Source organism: Rattus norvegicus, chromosome 5 (assembly GCF_021556685.1).
Source record: "Rattus norvegicus strain SHRSP/BbbUtx chromosome 5, alternate assembly SHRSP_T2T, whole genome shotgun sequence".
Lineage (NCBI taxonomy): Eukaryota > Metazoa > Chordata > Mammalia > Rodentia > Muridae > Rattus > Rattus norvegicus.
The window spans coordinates 163,045,941-163,061,335 of NC_141538.1; the positions used below are offsets into that span (position 1 = coordinate 163,045,941).

General features: G+C 44.8%; 1 protein-coding gene across 10 annotated transcripts in view; it reads right to left on the bottom strand.

The window, feature by feature from the left end:
* Positions 1–15,395, bottom strand: part of Vps13d (vacuolar protein sorting 13 homolog D) — a 225,412-nt gene that overhangs the window by 201,464 nt on the left and 8,553 nt on the right. For all 10 annotated transcript variants that reach the window (XR_015619775.1, XR_015619774.1, XR_015619773.1 and 7 more), the window contains 4 exon segments: positions 8,524–8,601; positions 4,146–4,336; positions 3,977–4,060; positions 1,441–1,557 (listed from right to left, as the gene is read on the bottom strand). Coding sequence is in view for 7 of the 10 variants with exons in the window: in NM_001395589.2 (NP_001382518.1) it covers positions 1,441–1,557; positions 3,977–4,060; positions 4,146–4,336; positions 8,524–8,601 (470 nt within the window). In the remaining 3 variants the exon portion in view is untranslated.

Here is a 15,395-nt window from a genome sequence, read left to right on the forward strand (position 1 = left end):
TTGCAAAGCCATGCTGGATGAGTGTAGGCAAAGTGAATGAATGGGGTCTTTGTAAAAAGAAAAGGACACAGGAGAGAAGGACTTGCGAATCTAGACACAGAGACCAGCACGCGGCATCTATAGGACAAGGAACCATTAAGTGGAGGGTAGTGCGGACGCACTGATCCTCAGAGTTTCAGAAGCCTCGGGCTTCTTAGTTTCACATTTCTCCAGAAGCAGAGGATACAGTGCTACAGCTTTCTTGTTTTTACCTTCAGTTTTGTTTTGCTTTGCTTTGCTTTGTTCTGTTCTGAGGCAGGGCATCACTATGTAGCCCTTGGCTGGCCTAGAACTCACTATATAGACCAGACTAGAGATCTGACTGCCTCTGCCTCCTGGGTACTGGAATTAAAGGCATGTACCACCACATCCTGCTTATATTTTATATGAATGGAGATTTTGCCTGAATGAATGTCTGTACATTGTATGTAGTCAGTGCCTGCAGAGACCTGAAGTGGGTCCCAGATGCACAAGCACACAAAGGCTCAAAAGCCTTTAAACAATTGTCCTAGGAAACAAAAATTAAAGGATTCTAAGCCTGGCATGTGGTGGGCACACAAGTAATTCCCAGAACTTGGAAAATAAGGAAGACAAGAGGACCAGAAATCTAAAGAGATATCTGGCTATGTAGTAAATTACAAATCAAGGTTGGCCTATGCTCCATGAGGCCATCTCAAACTTTGAAATAAGCTGCTAAGTTTTACTGTATTTGCTGACAATGTCAACCTCCATGGCCCTGCCCAAGAGATCATTTACTCTTGCAGAGCTGTGGTGGTGTACACCTTTAATCCTGGGCTCCAGAGGCAGAGACAGATAGATCTCTGTGAGTTCAAGGCCAGCCTGGTCTACAGAGCTAGTTCTAGGGCACCCAGGGCTACCCAGAAAAACCCTGTCTTAAACAACAACAATGACATTTATTCTATTTTATGGAGTGGGGTGTTATCTGACTGTAGAACAGGAAATACAATTAAGATGGTAGCCATCCTGGAAGACGATAATAAAACCCTGTCTCAAAAAAACCCAACCAAGTGTATATGGAGAATCAGCATTTTATCAGGCAAGTATAAAGCACCACAGACATGACACATAATAGCTTTACGAAAAGAGACAGTGTGGAAACTGTCACAGACATTCCCAGGCAGAGAGTGAAACTGAGAGCAGAAGGAGTTTCCTCCCACCTCAGCTTCTTTATGTATAAAACCAAAGTGATAGAATAGACCAATGAAAAGCAACTGTTTCCTCTTCCCAGTAAATTAACTTTAGTTACCTACATATAAGACACACACATAGCAAGGCAAAGTAGCAGCACACTGCTTACATAGCACTCAAGGACAGAGGGCGGAGTCCCAGGCCTCCCAGCATGGAGTTTTACTCTTGTCTTTGGTCAGATCTCATACTCACAGGCTCATTTGCAGCATTCTGCATGGAAACATTCTTAATGCAGATGCCAAATGCAAAAGGATGAGAGGGATTGGTCAGACCATCTTCAAAACGCAAATGGACATCTTGAATTTTTAACTGCAAAGGGAAAAGAAAGGGAAAATATATTTAAATAATTCTTGCCGGTAAAATCCTATACGTGGGGGCCAAGGACAGAGGGCATCTACACACAGATATCAGTGTGCTGAAAATTCCAAGGTAACATGATCACAAACCACTCAAGAATAACAGATCACTATGATGAATATTATGTCAGGAAGGCTGTAATCAAGCCTTTCTAGAAGACAATGTAAACATTTAACCACAACAATACCAGGGCCCAGAGAGATGGTTCAGCAGCCACATAGCCTAGCAATATCAGTTCAATGCCCAGAACCCTCATAAATATGAAAGGAAAACAAACACCACAGTGTCCTCTGACCTGTGCACATACCCCCACCACGCTCACACATATAATAACTATAAATTGATTTTTTTTAAAGAGGAGAGAGAAAACAAATGAATAACACCACTGAATCAACATAACTGCTCCTGCTTTTCTTCTCTTTCTAGGAATCTGAGCCCAGGAACACCTGCAAGACTCATAAGGTCTGGGTGAATCTCCATATGTGTTTAATTCTTCTTACTCCTGTGAGTGAGAGAAGATACTCTGCTTTGGTGAGTAAAAGATAATAATGGAGCCTGTACATAGCTCAAAAGTTGAGTGCGTGTTTATCATATGCAAGGACCTGGATTTAGCCCTCGGCACTATAAAACAGAGGGAAAAGATAAATGTATGTGGCCAAGAAAAGTGTTTGTTTAGCTTCATTAGCCATTACTAAAATACAAACAAGGCCAGGGAAATGACTCGGTGAGAAGAATTCTTGTTTTGCAAGCATGAGGATCTGAGTTCAAGTCTACAGCACCCACACAGAAAGTCAGGCATGGATGGCGGCTACACTTGCCTGTAATGCCAGCACTGACATGACAGAGACAGACAGATCCCAGAACCTTGGTGATCAGATCAGCCAGTAAAAATGGTAAGCTGTAACCCAAGCAGAGACTCTGTCTCAAGGCAATAAGGTAGAGAGCAACAGACGAAGACACCTGATACACTGCTTTGGCCTTCATATTCTGCAAACTTGTGTGCATGCACAAACATAAACCACACGCACCACAGAAAAGGGGAAAAGAAAGTCAAACAATAAGTTATCACCATACTAATATTACCATCATGGTATTGAGGCCAACGTGAGGAAACCAGTGCTTACTATTGATGGCAAAAATCATAATATGGACCAGTGAGGTGGTCCCATGGGTAAAGGCACTGGCCACCAAGACTGATGATCTGAGATCAATCCCTAGGACCCGTGTAGAAGAAAACCAAATTGTGCAAGCTGTCCTCTGACTTCCAAATGTACGTATGTACGTGTACACACACACACACACACACACACACACACACACACACACACGAAAACTTTGTTAAAAAATGATGGTTAGGGTGCTCAGTCCTAAATGGCACAAGTACAACGTTACCCCCTCCAAGGCTCAGGACCATCAAGCAAGAAGAGACAGAAAAGATATAAGACCTGGAGGATGAGGAGTGGAGGAGTACACAGTAGGCGGCGTGTCTTTTTGCCACACTCATGCAGTTAGCTTCTCTGAGAGTGCACACAACCAGCAACACCCCAAGCAGAGGCCCCACCATTCCTGTGATTACACTACAGATAAGTCACCCTCTGGGGAAAGACATTTCTGGGGTCAGCAAAAGGCTAGGCAGGCAAGTGTGCTGGCCGCCAAGTCTGAGGACCTGAGTTTGATCCCCAGGACCCACAGAATAAAAGAGAACCAAATGTCACAAGGAATCTTCTTACTTCCACATGTGCCCCTACCTCCCCCTCCCTCATAAATAAATAAATGTAAAAAACAATGCTTTATAAGAAAAAATATTCCTGTTGTAGAAAATATGTACACACCTGCACATAAAGCATTGTGCACATATGCCCTGATCCCACTCCTGATGGTCAAACACATACACACTGCACTGCAGCCTATTAAACGCAGTACGACACATCAGTGCAAGGTCACAGCTCACACACTAAGCAGTGGGGACCCCACCTCTCATTTTGCAGATGAAAACACAATGACCAGAGAGGTTAGATGACTTGCCCAGAAACCAGTCATCCAGACCTAAATAACTTGGCTTCTGAAGTAAGAAATCCTTTAGCAAGTGGGATTCCAACATTCAAAAAGAAAGTGTGGTAAGGGGAGGAGGAGTGAAATGGAAAACGCCTACTCATACCAGCTATAGCAAGAAAGACCTGTGTCGGTCTCACAAGCCAGGACTTGCCTTTCAGTTTTTCCCTTTGGCAACAACATCTAAAAAGGCACACCTGAACAGCCAGCCCCCAACACTGCACCAGCTAAACCCACAAGAAACAAGCAACTCGGAAGCGAAAACACAGTGAAACCTCAGAAGCCCTTCATGTGCCCTCATAGAGGTGACAGGACTCACCTCGATATTCTCCACAATCCTTGTGACGACCGAGGCAGTGACTGAATACCAGTATGATTCTCCCTTCTGCTGCCGCCGCTCACTCTGCAAAGGAAAGAGCCCGTGTCAGCAGAGACTAGTGCTTCACTGTTGGGGATGTCACAGGCGCCCCCAAAGCATAGGGCCTTGCCTTCCATCTCTCCTCCAGGGCTTGAAGCAGAACTTTCTTACGCTCCCTCTCCAGTAACTTCTCCTTCTCATCATTGAAGTCCTGGATTTTCTCAGGGGCACCAATTACATGGAGGCCGGAGATGGAGATCACCCAAGGGTCCACATGGGGGCGGTAGAAAGGAATCTGAAGGGTCACTTTCCCAATCAAGCCTGGAAGGAGAAGGGTCCTCTCATTAGACACATGCACACTCCTCAGGTCTCTCAAAGTAGCTCTAGCTCCCTTTAAGGCACACAGATTGCTTTTACCATTATTTATTTTATTAAAAAATAAAAAGCTGACAAGTGTGGTGGTGCATGTAGGAAATGATAAAGACACAAAGGTAGGAGAATCATAAGTCCAAGGCCAGCAGGAGCACCTTGGAGCGTGACGTTTAGCTCTGGTAGAACTTGTGCCTTGGAAGTGCAAGGCCCTGGTTCCATCACCAGCATCAGAAGAAAAAATTAAAAAGTCAATAATCAACAAAAGAGCAAGCCAGGTGTAGTGGTGCAGGTCTGTAATCCCAGCACTCAGGTGGCTAAGGCAGAGGAATGGCAAGGTAAAGCCAGCCTGGATCACAAACTGAGTTCAAGGCTAGCCATTCAGGTTCCTACATATGTGAAACAAGTGTAGGATCTGTAAGAGCCACCTTAAAATAAAGTAATTAATTAAAAAGAACCAATGTGATGGTTTGTATATGCTCGGCCCAGGGAGTGGCATGCACAATTAGAAGGTGTGGCCCTGTTGGAGTAGGTGTGTCACTGTGGGTGTGGGCTCTAAGACTCTCATCCTAGCTGCCTGGAAGCCACTATTCTGCTAGCAACCTTAATATGCAGATGTAGAACTCTCAGCTCCTCCCGCACCATGCCTGCCTAGATGCTGCCATGTTCCCACCTTGAAGATAATGGACTGAACCTCTGAACCTATAAACCAGCCCCAATTAAGTGTTGTCCTTATAAGAGTTGCCTTGGGAGAAAAAAAAAAGGGTTGCCTTGGTCATGATGTCGTTTCATAGCAGTAAAGCCATAACTAAGACAATCAGCTACAATGAATTAAGCTGGAAAATGCCCACGGAGTTTTTTTCATATCAAATATAGATTATCTACTATGGAAACACGTGGTTCCCACTGGACCAATCTTGAATTCCTAAGAGGTATCCTAGGTACCCACCTGCAGAGCCTGGACACAGAACTTATCTCTTGTTAATAACTGGCTGGTTGGTAGGTATTTGTTGGGATTATCATGCTTACATATCTAACCTTGACCAGACCCATTGTAAACCGGAACAGACAGCACAGTGTATGGATAAAGAAACCTAATGCTCACAAAAACTTGGCTCGGCTACCTTGCCTGTAGCATATGCTTACTTCCCAACTTCTTCTATTTTAGCCAAGCCTTTAAGCTCTAGATAATAAAAGACATCTCGGGTTGGGGATTTAGCTCAGCGGTAGAGCGCTTGCCTAGGAAGCGCAAGGCCCTGGGTTCGGTCCCCAGCTCCGAAAAAAAGAACCAAAAAAAAAAAAAAAAAAAAAAGACATCTCACTGAGCATGGTGGCACATGCCTTTAATCCCAGCACTTGGAAGGCAGAGATAGAATCTCTGTGAGTTTGAAGCCAGCCCAGTAACATACTGAGTTTAGGCCAGCCTGATCTGCATAGTGAGCATCAGGCCAGCCAGGGCTACATAGTGAGACTTTGTCTCAAAACTCAAGGTTAAGAGTGGAGCATTGAGAACGGTGTTTTCCGTTTTGTGTGGCTCTGGGGAAGGAACCATGGCCCTCATATATCCATGCTTGCTCAGCAAAGACTATTACCACAGTCTTACCAGTGGTATTGCTAATGATAATACTAAATGACTGACAGCCTAGTCTAAGAGCAAATTAAGAATATAGGTGCATTCTGAGCTCAGTGATAGAATACTTGCTCTACATGTACAAAGTCCTACGTTCAATTAGCACCATAGGGGCAGGAGAAAATGTTTATTATTTTATTAAAAAAATCATGAAAAATTAGCTTTCCCTAGGAAAATATGACTTATAACCAAACCTAGATGCCCATTTGAATTAATGTAGAGTGTCAGTTATTTGTTTGTTTGGTTTGAGACAAGGTCATACTGTGTTGGGCTTGAATGCCTGACCTTCCTTCTCCCTCCCAAATGCTGGGTTACAGGCATGTTCTGCTCTGCCAGGCCACAGAAGCAGTACTGAAGGAGTTTGCAAAAGGATAAGAAGCATTCTGACAGCAAAACAGAACTTCACACATCTTACTGACTTTTTGTAAGAAACAAGGATGAGTTTGATAATACAAAAGATGCTGTGGTTTGCCCTGGAGTCATCTGTATTTTGATGCTAATTCTGCTGCCCCAAGGACCGCTAGGCTAGTCACTACTCAGGACTCAGGTGACTTGTCAGAACCTTCTCCCCATTTAATTTGTAAAATACAGGTGAGGGCTGGTACAGAATAGAACGAGGCCTGTCATTGGACAAGAAGGAAGGATGGGCGGGAGAAAAGTTTGAGGGAAGGGGAGGAGACAGGAACAAAAAGGAGGAAGAGACAGGAAGGATGAGAAAAGCGCAGAAGAGAACATGGAGGCTGAGGTTAAGATTCCACACTGTACCTTTACAGGTTGTTATGAATGTTCCTGAGGGATGGTTGTGTACAGGGCTTTGTATATTTAGGTGGGCAATTATATCTTACCAATTGGGTCAAAGGTTATTGTGTGTTCTTTCATGTAGTGATTTAAGTGTAAGAAAGTGTGCGGCAGCTAGAGACATTGAGCTGCCGCGGAATTGGGATGTGTGTTTCTGATATGGAAACCTGCTTAGGAACTAGATAGGTAGAGGTTGCTGCCAGGCTTGGAGAGAGGCCTTCAGCAGTATGATATGGGATGGAGCAGAGCGGGTGAGAGGCTTTGCTGACTGAGACTTAAGATATCTAGCAGATATCTTGAGGCACTGCGGTGCCGGACCAAGTAGGGGATAAAAGACAGCATTTTATTTTTTACATTTTTACAATGAAAAGGCATAAAGAATTAGATTTTCACAAACATTAGAAAACTGTCAATTTTCCCCCAAAGAGTTTCTCTTAATCCTTCAATGTTTGAAGAATCATCTTCTGGAAGCAACCACTGTCAGCATTCTTGAAGTTTTCAGATTCCAAACTGTCAGTGTCTTTGCTAGTGCAAAGACATGCACATATACACAAATATATAAACATAAAAGTTTATAAAAAGTATATAAGCAGGGGTTGGGGATTTAGCTCAGTGGTAGAGCACTTGCCTAGCAAACGCAAGGCCCTGGGTTCGGTCCCCAGCTCCGAAAAAAAGAAAAAAAAAAGTATTGAAAGGAAAATTATACAGATTTAAGGTTTAAAAATATAAAATTAAAAGAATAAGTTTCAAAATTCACAAACTCAGGGCTAAACACTGTGAAAAGCAAGTCCAGGCAGCCCCGCCCTGCCGCTAGGACTAACAGACCATAAAGATAAAGAAAAGGAATGCAGGAACCAGCCCGAGTTATCAGGACTGACCCAAACCATCTGGCAGAAAGGCACCTCCCCCAGCTTACTCAGAGTCACACCTTAACCAGATGTCCTTCAAACCCTACTCGCCTACCTTCTAAAATCCTGTATGCTCCAGTCAATACGTACTCTCCTGCTGTGCTGTAATCTCACTGCCATGTTTAAATGAGCCAATCACTTATAGCTGCGCCAGAAATTAGCCAATTGTGTGTAACTGCGCCAAACCCCCTAGCCTTCCCTATATAAACCCCTGACTTTGAGCTTCGACTCCTCTGTCTCCTGCGTGAGATACGCGTCAGCCCGGAGCTCCTTATTATTAAATGGCCTCTTGCTTTTACATCAAGATTGGTCTCTCGTGTTTCCTGGGGCGCGCCATCCTGAGACTTGAGCGAGGTTCTTTCAGTATATAAACATATATACTTTTGTAGAAGTTTATAAAAATATATAAACAAAAGTATAAAAACAGTTGTAAAAATACAAGACATATAGATACTATTATGATCTTATGGTTTTCTGTGTGTGCAAGAGGGTTTAAGGATGCGTGCGTGCATGCCTGCATGTGCTAGGGATAGAATCCCAGGTCCTGTACATGTTAGGCACATGCTCTACCACTGAACTCCATCCCTAACCCTAATCCCTGACTTTTCTGAGGCAGGTTTTATTTGTCTGTCTGTCTGTCTGTCTGTCTGTCTGTTTGTGAAAGGGTCTCACTGCACAGTCCTGGTTGGCCTGCAACCTGTTATATAGACCAGGTTGGCCTCCATCTCACAGATCCGCCTGCACTTGGGTGAGACTGATACACCTTGATCCCCCATCCTCCTCCCTCCTTTGGTTCCACATACCAGCTTTGACTTCAAAGGGCAATTCCAGTTCTTTCAAGGCATCTTTCTTTAACGGGAGGTTTTCTAACTCAACAGCACCTAAAAACAAAACACCAAGAAATAAATGTTCATCCAACAAAGACTGATCTGCTGGCTGTGCACACAACACTGAAGGTTGCAGCCATGGCAATGCCACCACCAGCTGAGAGTTTTGTCTGTGGCACTGATCTGACTGCCCCCTGTGAAGCACACAGGACAGTGAAGTGCAGAAGCCTGAACAATGTAGGCAAGACCCTTACTGTGTCTGTAATGGGCCAGAGAGTAAACATGCTACATGTCAGGCTCTATTTCACAGGACAGTGAATCAGCTCTCTCCTTCCACCATGCACGTGCCAGGGATAAAACTCAGGTTTTAAGTGTCTTTACCTACTGAACATCTTGCCGGCACTTGCTTTCCTTTCTTGACTCTGGGTCTCACTATGTTGCCCAGGCCGACCTCAAGCTTCTGAGCGTGTACCATCCCCCTCCTAACCTTCTGAGTAACAACACTAAAGGTACATGACCAGCTTGTTTATTTTTTCAAAGAAGGTTTAAAACGTAACAAGACACTTAGGAGTTTAGTTTACTTGGTAAAATGGTCACTCAACACTCACAAAATCCTGGATTTGATCCCTATAGTGACAATTTTGGCATTTTGGTTTTTTAAAAAAATAAACATAGAAATTTTAAAAGAATTTGGTCTCATTTTAATCCCAGGTATGGGATACAGAGCTGCTTCAGATCATCCACAGAAGCTGACCATGATTTGCCTCATGCTCTAGCAGGGCCATGATTTTGCCAGCAGCAGTTTCTGCGACTGTGTGACCTTTGGAACTCTGGGGACTTTTCTGAGGGTAAATAAATGCTAGGACCTTGAGAGGTGTGATGGGTTGTTTTCACTTGGTGGGTGGTTCATGTTGGTAGTCGTTCTTTGCAGTTTGTTAAGTGTTCCTATTCAAGAACAAATAAGATATCCTCATGACAAAGATCAAACTTGACTCAAGGAACTTGATGCCCCTAATCAGCAGGAAGTAGTTTAATAATAATGTTACCCCTTTCCCCTCTATCCTTTGTTCTCTCCTAGCTAGTATTAGGGCATCAAAAGGGTGGGAAAAGGGTGGAAGAAAGAAGGACTCAATAAGCATTCAAAGTCCAGCTACAGATCCCCCGTAGGATGATATCGGTATGCAGGTGAAGGCAGGTACAGGATAGAATGGGGCCTGTCACTGGATGAGAAAAGTTTTAGAGAAGAGGGGAGACTGGAGTGAGGAGGAGGGAGCTGAGAACATGGCAGTGGATGTTAAGATTTCTCTCTGTGTATATTACAGGCTATTATGAATATTCTTTTTTTTTTTTCTTTTTCTTTTTTTCGGAGCTGAGGACCGAACCCAGGGCCTTGCGCTTGCTAGGCAAGCGCTCTACCACTGAGCTAAATCCCCAACCCCAATTATGAATATTCTTAAAGGATGGTTGTATACAGATGTCTAGATGGGCAAATTATATCTTATCAATCAGATCAAAGATAATGTGTGACATGTTCTTTCATGTGGTAACTTAATTGAGTTCAAGAGAGTATATGGTGGCTGGATGCAATGGGCCCACCAAGGAATTGGGATGTGTATTCCTGGTATGGTGGGAACCAGCCAAGAGAGCTGTGAATGAGGGTGGGGAGGCCTGACAGGATGCCCTGTTAGAATGGCTGGTGGACAGAGGTTCCGCCGCTTTTTTATTTATTACTGCAACAAATCCCCATCAAAGAAAACACTATGGGAGTACACTCCTGTAACCCCACAACCCAGAGGTATAGACGAGAGGATCAGAAGTTAAAGGTCATTCTCAGCTACATAATGAGTTCAAAGCCAGCCTGGGCTACAGACTCTGTCTTTTAAAAAGAAAAAAGAATAGAATTCCAGCACTTGAAGTTAGAGTAAAAAGGATCAGGAATGTAAGATAATTGTATAGGAAATCCTGGGCTAGACTAATTACATGAAATCCTGTCTCAAAAATAAATAAATAGGGGACAGCAAGATGGCTCAACAGAGGAAGGCAATCAATGCCAAGCCTAAAAATCTCAGTTCATGGGGCTGGGGATTTAGCTCAGTGGTAGAGCACTTACCTAGGAAGCGCAAGGCCCTGGGTTCGGTCCCCAGCTCCGAAAAAAAAAGAACCAAAAAAAAAAAAAAAAAAAATCTCGGTTCAATCCCCAGGATCCATATAGTACAAGGAGAAAACAGACTCCCAAAAGTTGTCCTCTGACCACTTATACTCTTATGAATGTGCAGAAACACTTACCCACAATTAATTAATTAATTAATTAATTATAGCCATCTTGAGCTCGCAGGTCAGATTTGGCCTGATGGCTAATTTGCAGACCCTCAGCTTAGGCTAACAGTTCTCACAAGATTGACATCATCTGACTCTCTAAGATACAATGCAGGCCCCTGGACCCTCCCCTAAATCTCCCAAGTCAGAATCCCTGAAGTTAAAACACAAGAATCTTCAGAGTGTTGTCAGTCCCAGCCCTCAGCAATGTCCTTCTCCCATCCATAATTGAGCATAGGTCACAAAACGCTTACGAGCATAGTTTAGTTAATAAAACCGAAAGTGGGTATGATATCGTATGCCTTTATTCCAGAACTTGGGATGCAGAAGCAGATGAATTCCTATGAGGCTAGCCTGGTCTATAGAGTGAGTTCTAGGACAGCCAGGGGTTTGTAGAGCCTGTTTCACAATAGATAAATTAGATTAGATAATAAAACAAACAATAAAGTCAGTCACCCTCTCTGCCCCTTGATGCATAAGTGGTCAGAAGGCCAGGGCCAGAATGCATGATGACTCCAACTCGGGTATGCAAAGACAAAGCAGCCAGATCCAGCTCTGCCCTCATTTGGATCCTAACGTCTCCCAAAAGCCCATGAATTAAAGGATTACCCCCAGTCCATGACACTATTGGTTGGTAGTGGAACCCTTATATGGGTGAGAGGCTATTGGTGAAGCCTAGTTGCACTGGAAGACCCCAGGGTATTGGAGATGCCAGTACCATGGGATGACCACCAAAAATAGCAGTGACAGAGGAGTGGATCAACCTAAGGTTAGAGTGCTACAAAGGGCAGAGCTGGAGAAGTGATGCCAGCCCCCTTTGGAGGAGCCGAGAAGATCATGTGTGCATCCCAGACATTGAAATTGTAACACTGAAGTTGCCTGGGAAACTCCAAGATATTTGAGATGCCAGAGCCATGGATTATCGGCTGAGGGAAGCTGCTAACGGGGAGTGGAACCAGCACAGGAGAAAGAAGTTTGTTTTGGTCAACAAAGATGAAAAGGGAGTTGGAGATCTGAAGAGCACTTTGACATCAGACATGGAGACGCAGAGTTTGGAGTTTGTCTGGATGGTTTCCTGTCTTGCTCTGGGAATTACAGTTAAGTGATTGGATGAATCTCTGAAGAGACCTTGAAGTTTGGCCTTTTAACATTGTTGAGACTGCTATAGACTATGCGGACTGTGAAAGTTGGACTAAATGGATTTTGCATTTTGCTATGTTTACATGTGGCCTCTATAGCCTCATATGTTTGAATAAGCTGATGGGGGCCAAGGAGTGGCACTATTAGGAGATGTGGCCTTTTTGGAGTAGGTGTGTCACTGTGGGTGTGATCTTAAGACCCTCACCCTAGCTGCTGAAAGCCAGTCTTCCACCAGCAGCCTTCAGATGAAGATGTAGAACTCTCAGCTCCTCCTGCACCATGCCTGCCTGGATGCTGCCCTGCTCCCACTTTGGTGATAATGGACTGAACCTCTGAACCTCTGAACCTGTGAGCCAGCCCCGATTAAATGTTGTCTTTTATAAGACTTCCCTTGGTCATGGTGTCTGTTCACAGCAGTAAAACCCTAAGACAGAAGTTGGTCTTCTTTACTTTCTTTATTTTACTTTCCCAGATAAATACTCTAAAGAACAGATCAAACCTAGCAGTTTGGCAGGTTCTAACCAAGCATGAGGTCTTTTTGTTCTGGGGGGGGGGGGGTGCGGAGTGGGGAACCCACATGGGGTCCCACATTGCATAAAACTAACCTAAAGCAAAATAAACCTATTTCAACAGTTGGAGAGAAATTTATCATAAAGGAGAATAAATCAGAAAATGTTCTCCTTAGGTGAAAATGACTTTTAGATAGACAAATACAGTTTAAGTTTTTGTTTTTATAGCACTAGTGATTGAAGGCAGGTTCTTGCACTTGAGAACTAAGGGCTCCAGTGTAGCCTTGCCCCGTCCCTTTTCTCATTTGAACTGAGACTGGCTATGTTTTCCCATATGCTAATCAGTCACAAAGGCAAGGTGGTCCCTAGGTATCCCTGGCCACTGCACTGTTCTGAAGTAGAAGGAACTTACACCATAAAACATTAAAGAGGCTGAAGTACAAACAACACAGGAGGAAAAAGGAAAGAGAAGCAACAGAAGCCTGGCGCAAGCCAACAGCTAGGGAACAGCAAAAACACAGTAATGGTTCACTACAGAAAACACACTAGTGTCCCCCCCAATACACACACACACACACACACACACACACTCAAATGTGTGCCCACAGTCTGCTCTGCTGGGAAAGGTCCTGCCCTGCTAGGAAGGATTGCTCCTAAGACTCATGCATCAAAGCACCAAAGGAGGTAGACACTTTGGAAGCCAGAATGCCACGCACTGATTTCCAGGCAGACGATTTTCCGGCTTTTTCATGGATGCCTCACCCCTAAATTCCTTATCTCACACTGGCCAGTGATCTATACACCAATACTGTGGTGAATTCAGGCATTTCCCAGCCATCTCTGTGGACTGCCAGATTCTCTTCATTCTGCCCAGGTTATTTACAGGACCAGGCTGAATGGGGTTCAGAAAACAAGAAGTGGCATGTGCAGTCACTGCCCCGCAAAGCCTTTACTTTGACTCCAAAACATCCCACTGTATCTATAAGCTCCCAGTCCCTGCTCCAGAGATCCACTCTTTGTAGAGTGTGGTTACTACTGTGCAGTCCACTGAAACCCTTTTCAGCTCACTCAAAAGTTACCCCAGCTTTCCCCAGGCCCTACAGACAAAACCAAGAGGTCCTCTCCTATGCACTTCAACACATAATGTAATTTTTGTAATTAAGGACAGAGTTTCACAGTGTCACCCAGACTAGCTAGAACTCTCTACATACCCCAGACTGGCCTTGACCTCACAGCAATCCTTCTTGCCTCATCCTCTCAGGTACTGGGGTCACAGGAGCAAGTCGCCACATCCAGCTATGGCCTCTAGCTCATCAAGTACAGCCATTCAGTGATGACTGTGTTGTAAGCAAGAACTTTACAGGCTGAGGCTGAAAAACGATAGTGACAGGACCCACCATTTGGTGAGGTCTCACTATGTGCCAAGTACTTCATCATTATCCCTCCTCCCCCAAATAGTGGGCCTCAAACTCATGCCTTCCTAATTTCCCATCCACTCCTGCAAAGCCAATGATCTACCACCAGACTACAATCACAACCCCTGGATTGTCTCATTAAATGTGTGTATTCGTGTGTGTGTGTGTGTGTGTGTGTGGATAGACAGACAGACAGACAGCAGACAGGCAGGCAGGCAGGCAGGCAAGCTGGAGATATGGGTCAGCAGTTAAGAGGACTGTTCAAATCCCAGCACCCACGTCAGCACACAACTGTAATTCTACTTCTGAGGGATGACATCCTTATACCGACATACATGGAGGCAGAACACCAATGTAAAATAATTTTTTTAATTTAAAAATATATATTTCCCATGAATTTGAAAGATCAAGGAAAGTATATAGGAGGGTTTAGAAGGAGGAAAGGGAGAGGGTAAATCATATAATTATATTATAATCTCAGAAAGATAAAAGAAATAATCTTTCAAATATTTATATACACGTGATGCCTTAAATAAAAGTGGCCCCCGCTGGCCAGTTCAATGTCTGTCTGGTTCCCCAGTTGATGGACTGTTTAGGAAAGATGGGGAAGTGTGGCCTTGTTGGAGGTGTGTTACTGGGGATGGGCTTTGAGGTTTCAAAAGTCTTTACCAGGCTCAATGACTCTCTGATTGCAATCTGCAGATGAGATCAGATGAGATGTGAGCTCTTGACTCCAGCTCTAGCACCATGCCTACCTGCCTGCCTGCCTGCCTGCCTGCCTGCTGCCTGTCTGCCTGCTGCCTGCTGCCTGCCTGCTGCCTGTCTGCTGCCTGCCTGCCTGCCTACCTGCCTGCTGCCTGCTACCTGCCTGTCTGCCTGCTGCCTGCCTGCTGCCTGTCTGTCTGCCTGCTGCCTGCCTGCTGCCTGTCTGCCTGCCTGCTGCCTGCCTGCCTGCTGCCTGCCTGCTGCCTGTCTGCCTGCCTGCTGCCTACCTGCCTGCCTGCTGCCTGTCTGCCTGCCTGCTGCCTGCCTGCCTGCTGCCTGTCTGCCTGCTGCCTGTCTGCCTGCTGCCTGTCTGCCTGCTGCCTGCCTGCCTGCTGCCTGTCTGCTGCCTGCTGCCTGTCTGCCTGCTGCCTGCCTGCCTGCTGCCTGTCTGCTGCCTGCTGCCTGTCTGCCTGCTGCCTGCCTGTCTGCTGCCTGCTGCCTGTCTGCCTGCTGCCATGCTTCCTGTCTTGATGATCATGGACTAACCCTTTGAAACTGTAAGCAAGTCCTCAATTAAATGCTTTCTTTTATAAGCTGCCTTGGTCATGGTGCCTCCTCAGAGCAATAGATCAGTAACTAACAGATCACTCTAATTTTTAATTTTATGTGTATAGATGCTTTCCCACCACTTCTGTGCCTGGTGCATGAAGAGTCCTGAAGAAGGGATCAAATCCCCTGGAACTGGAGTTACAGACAGTTGCAA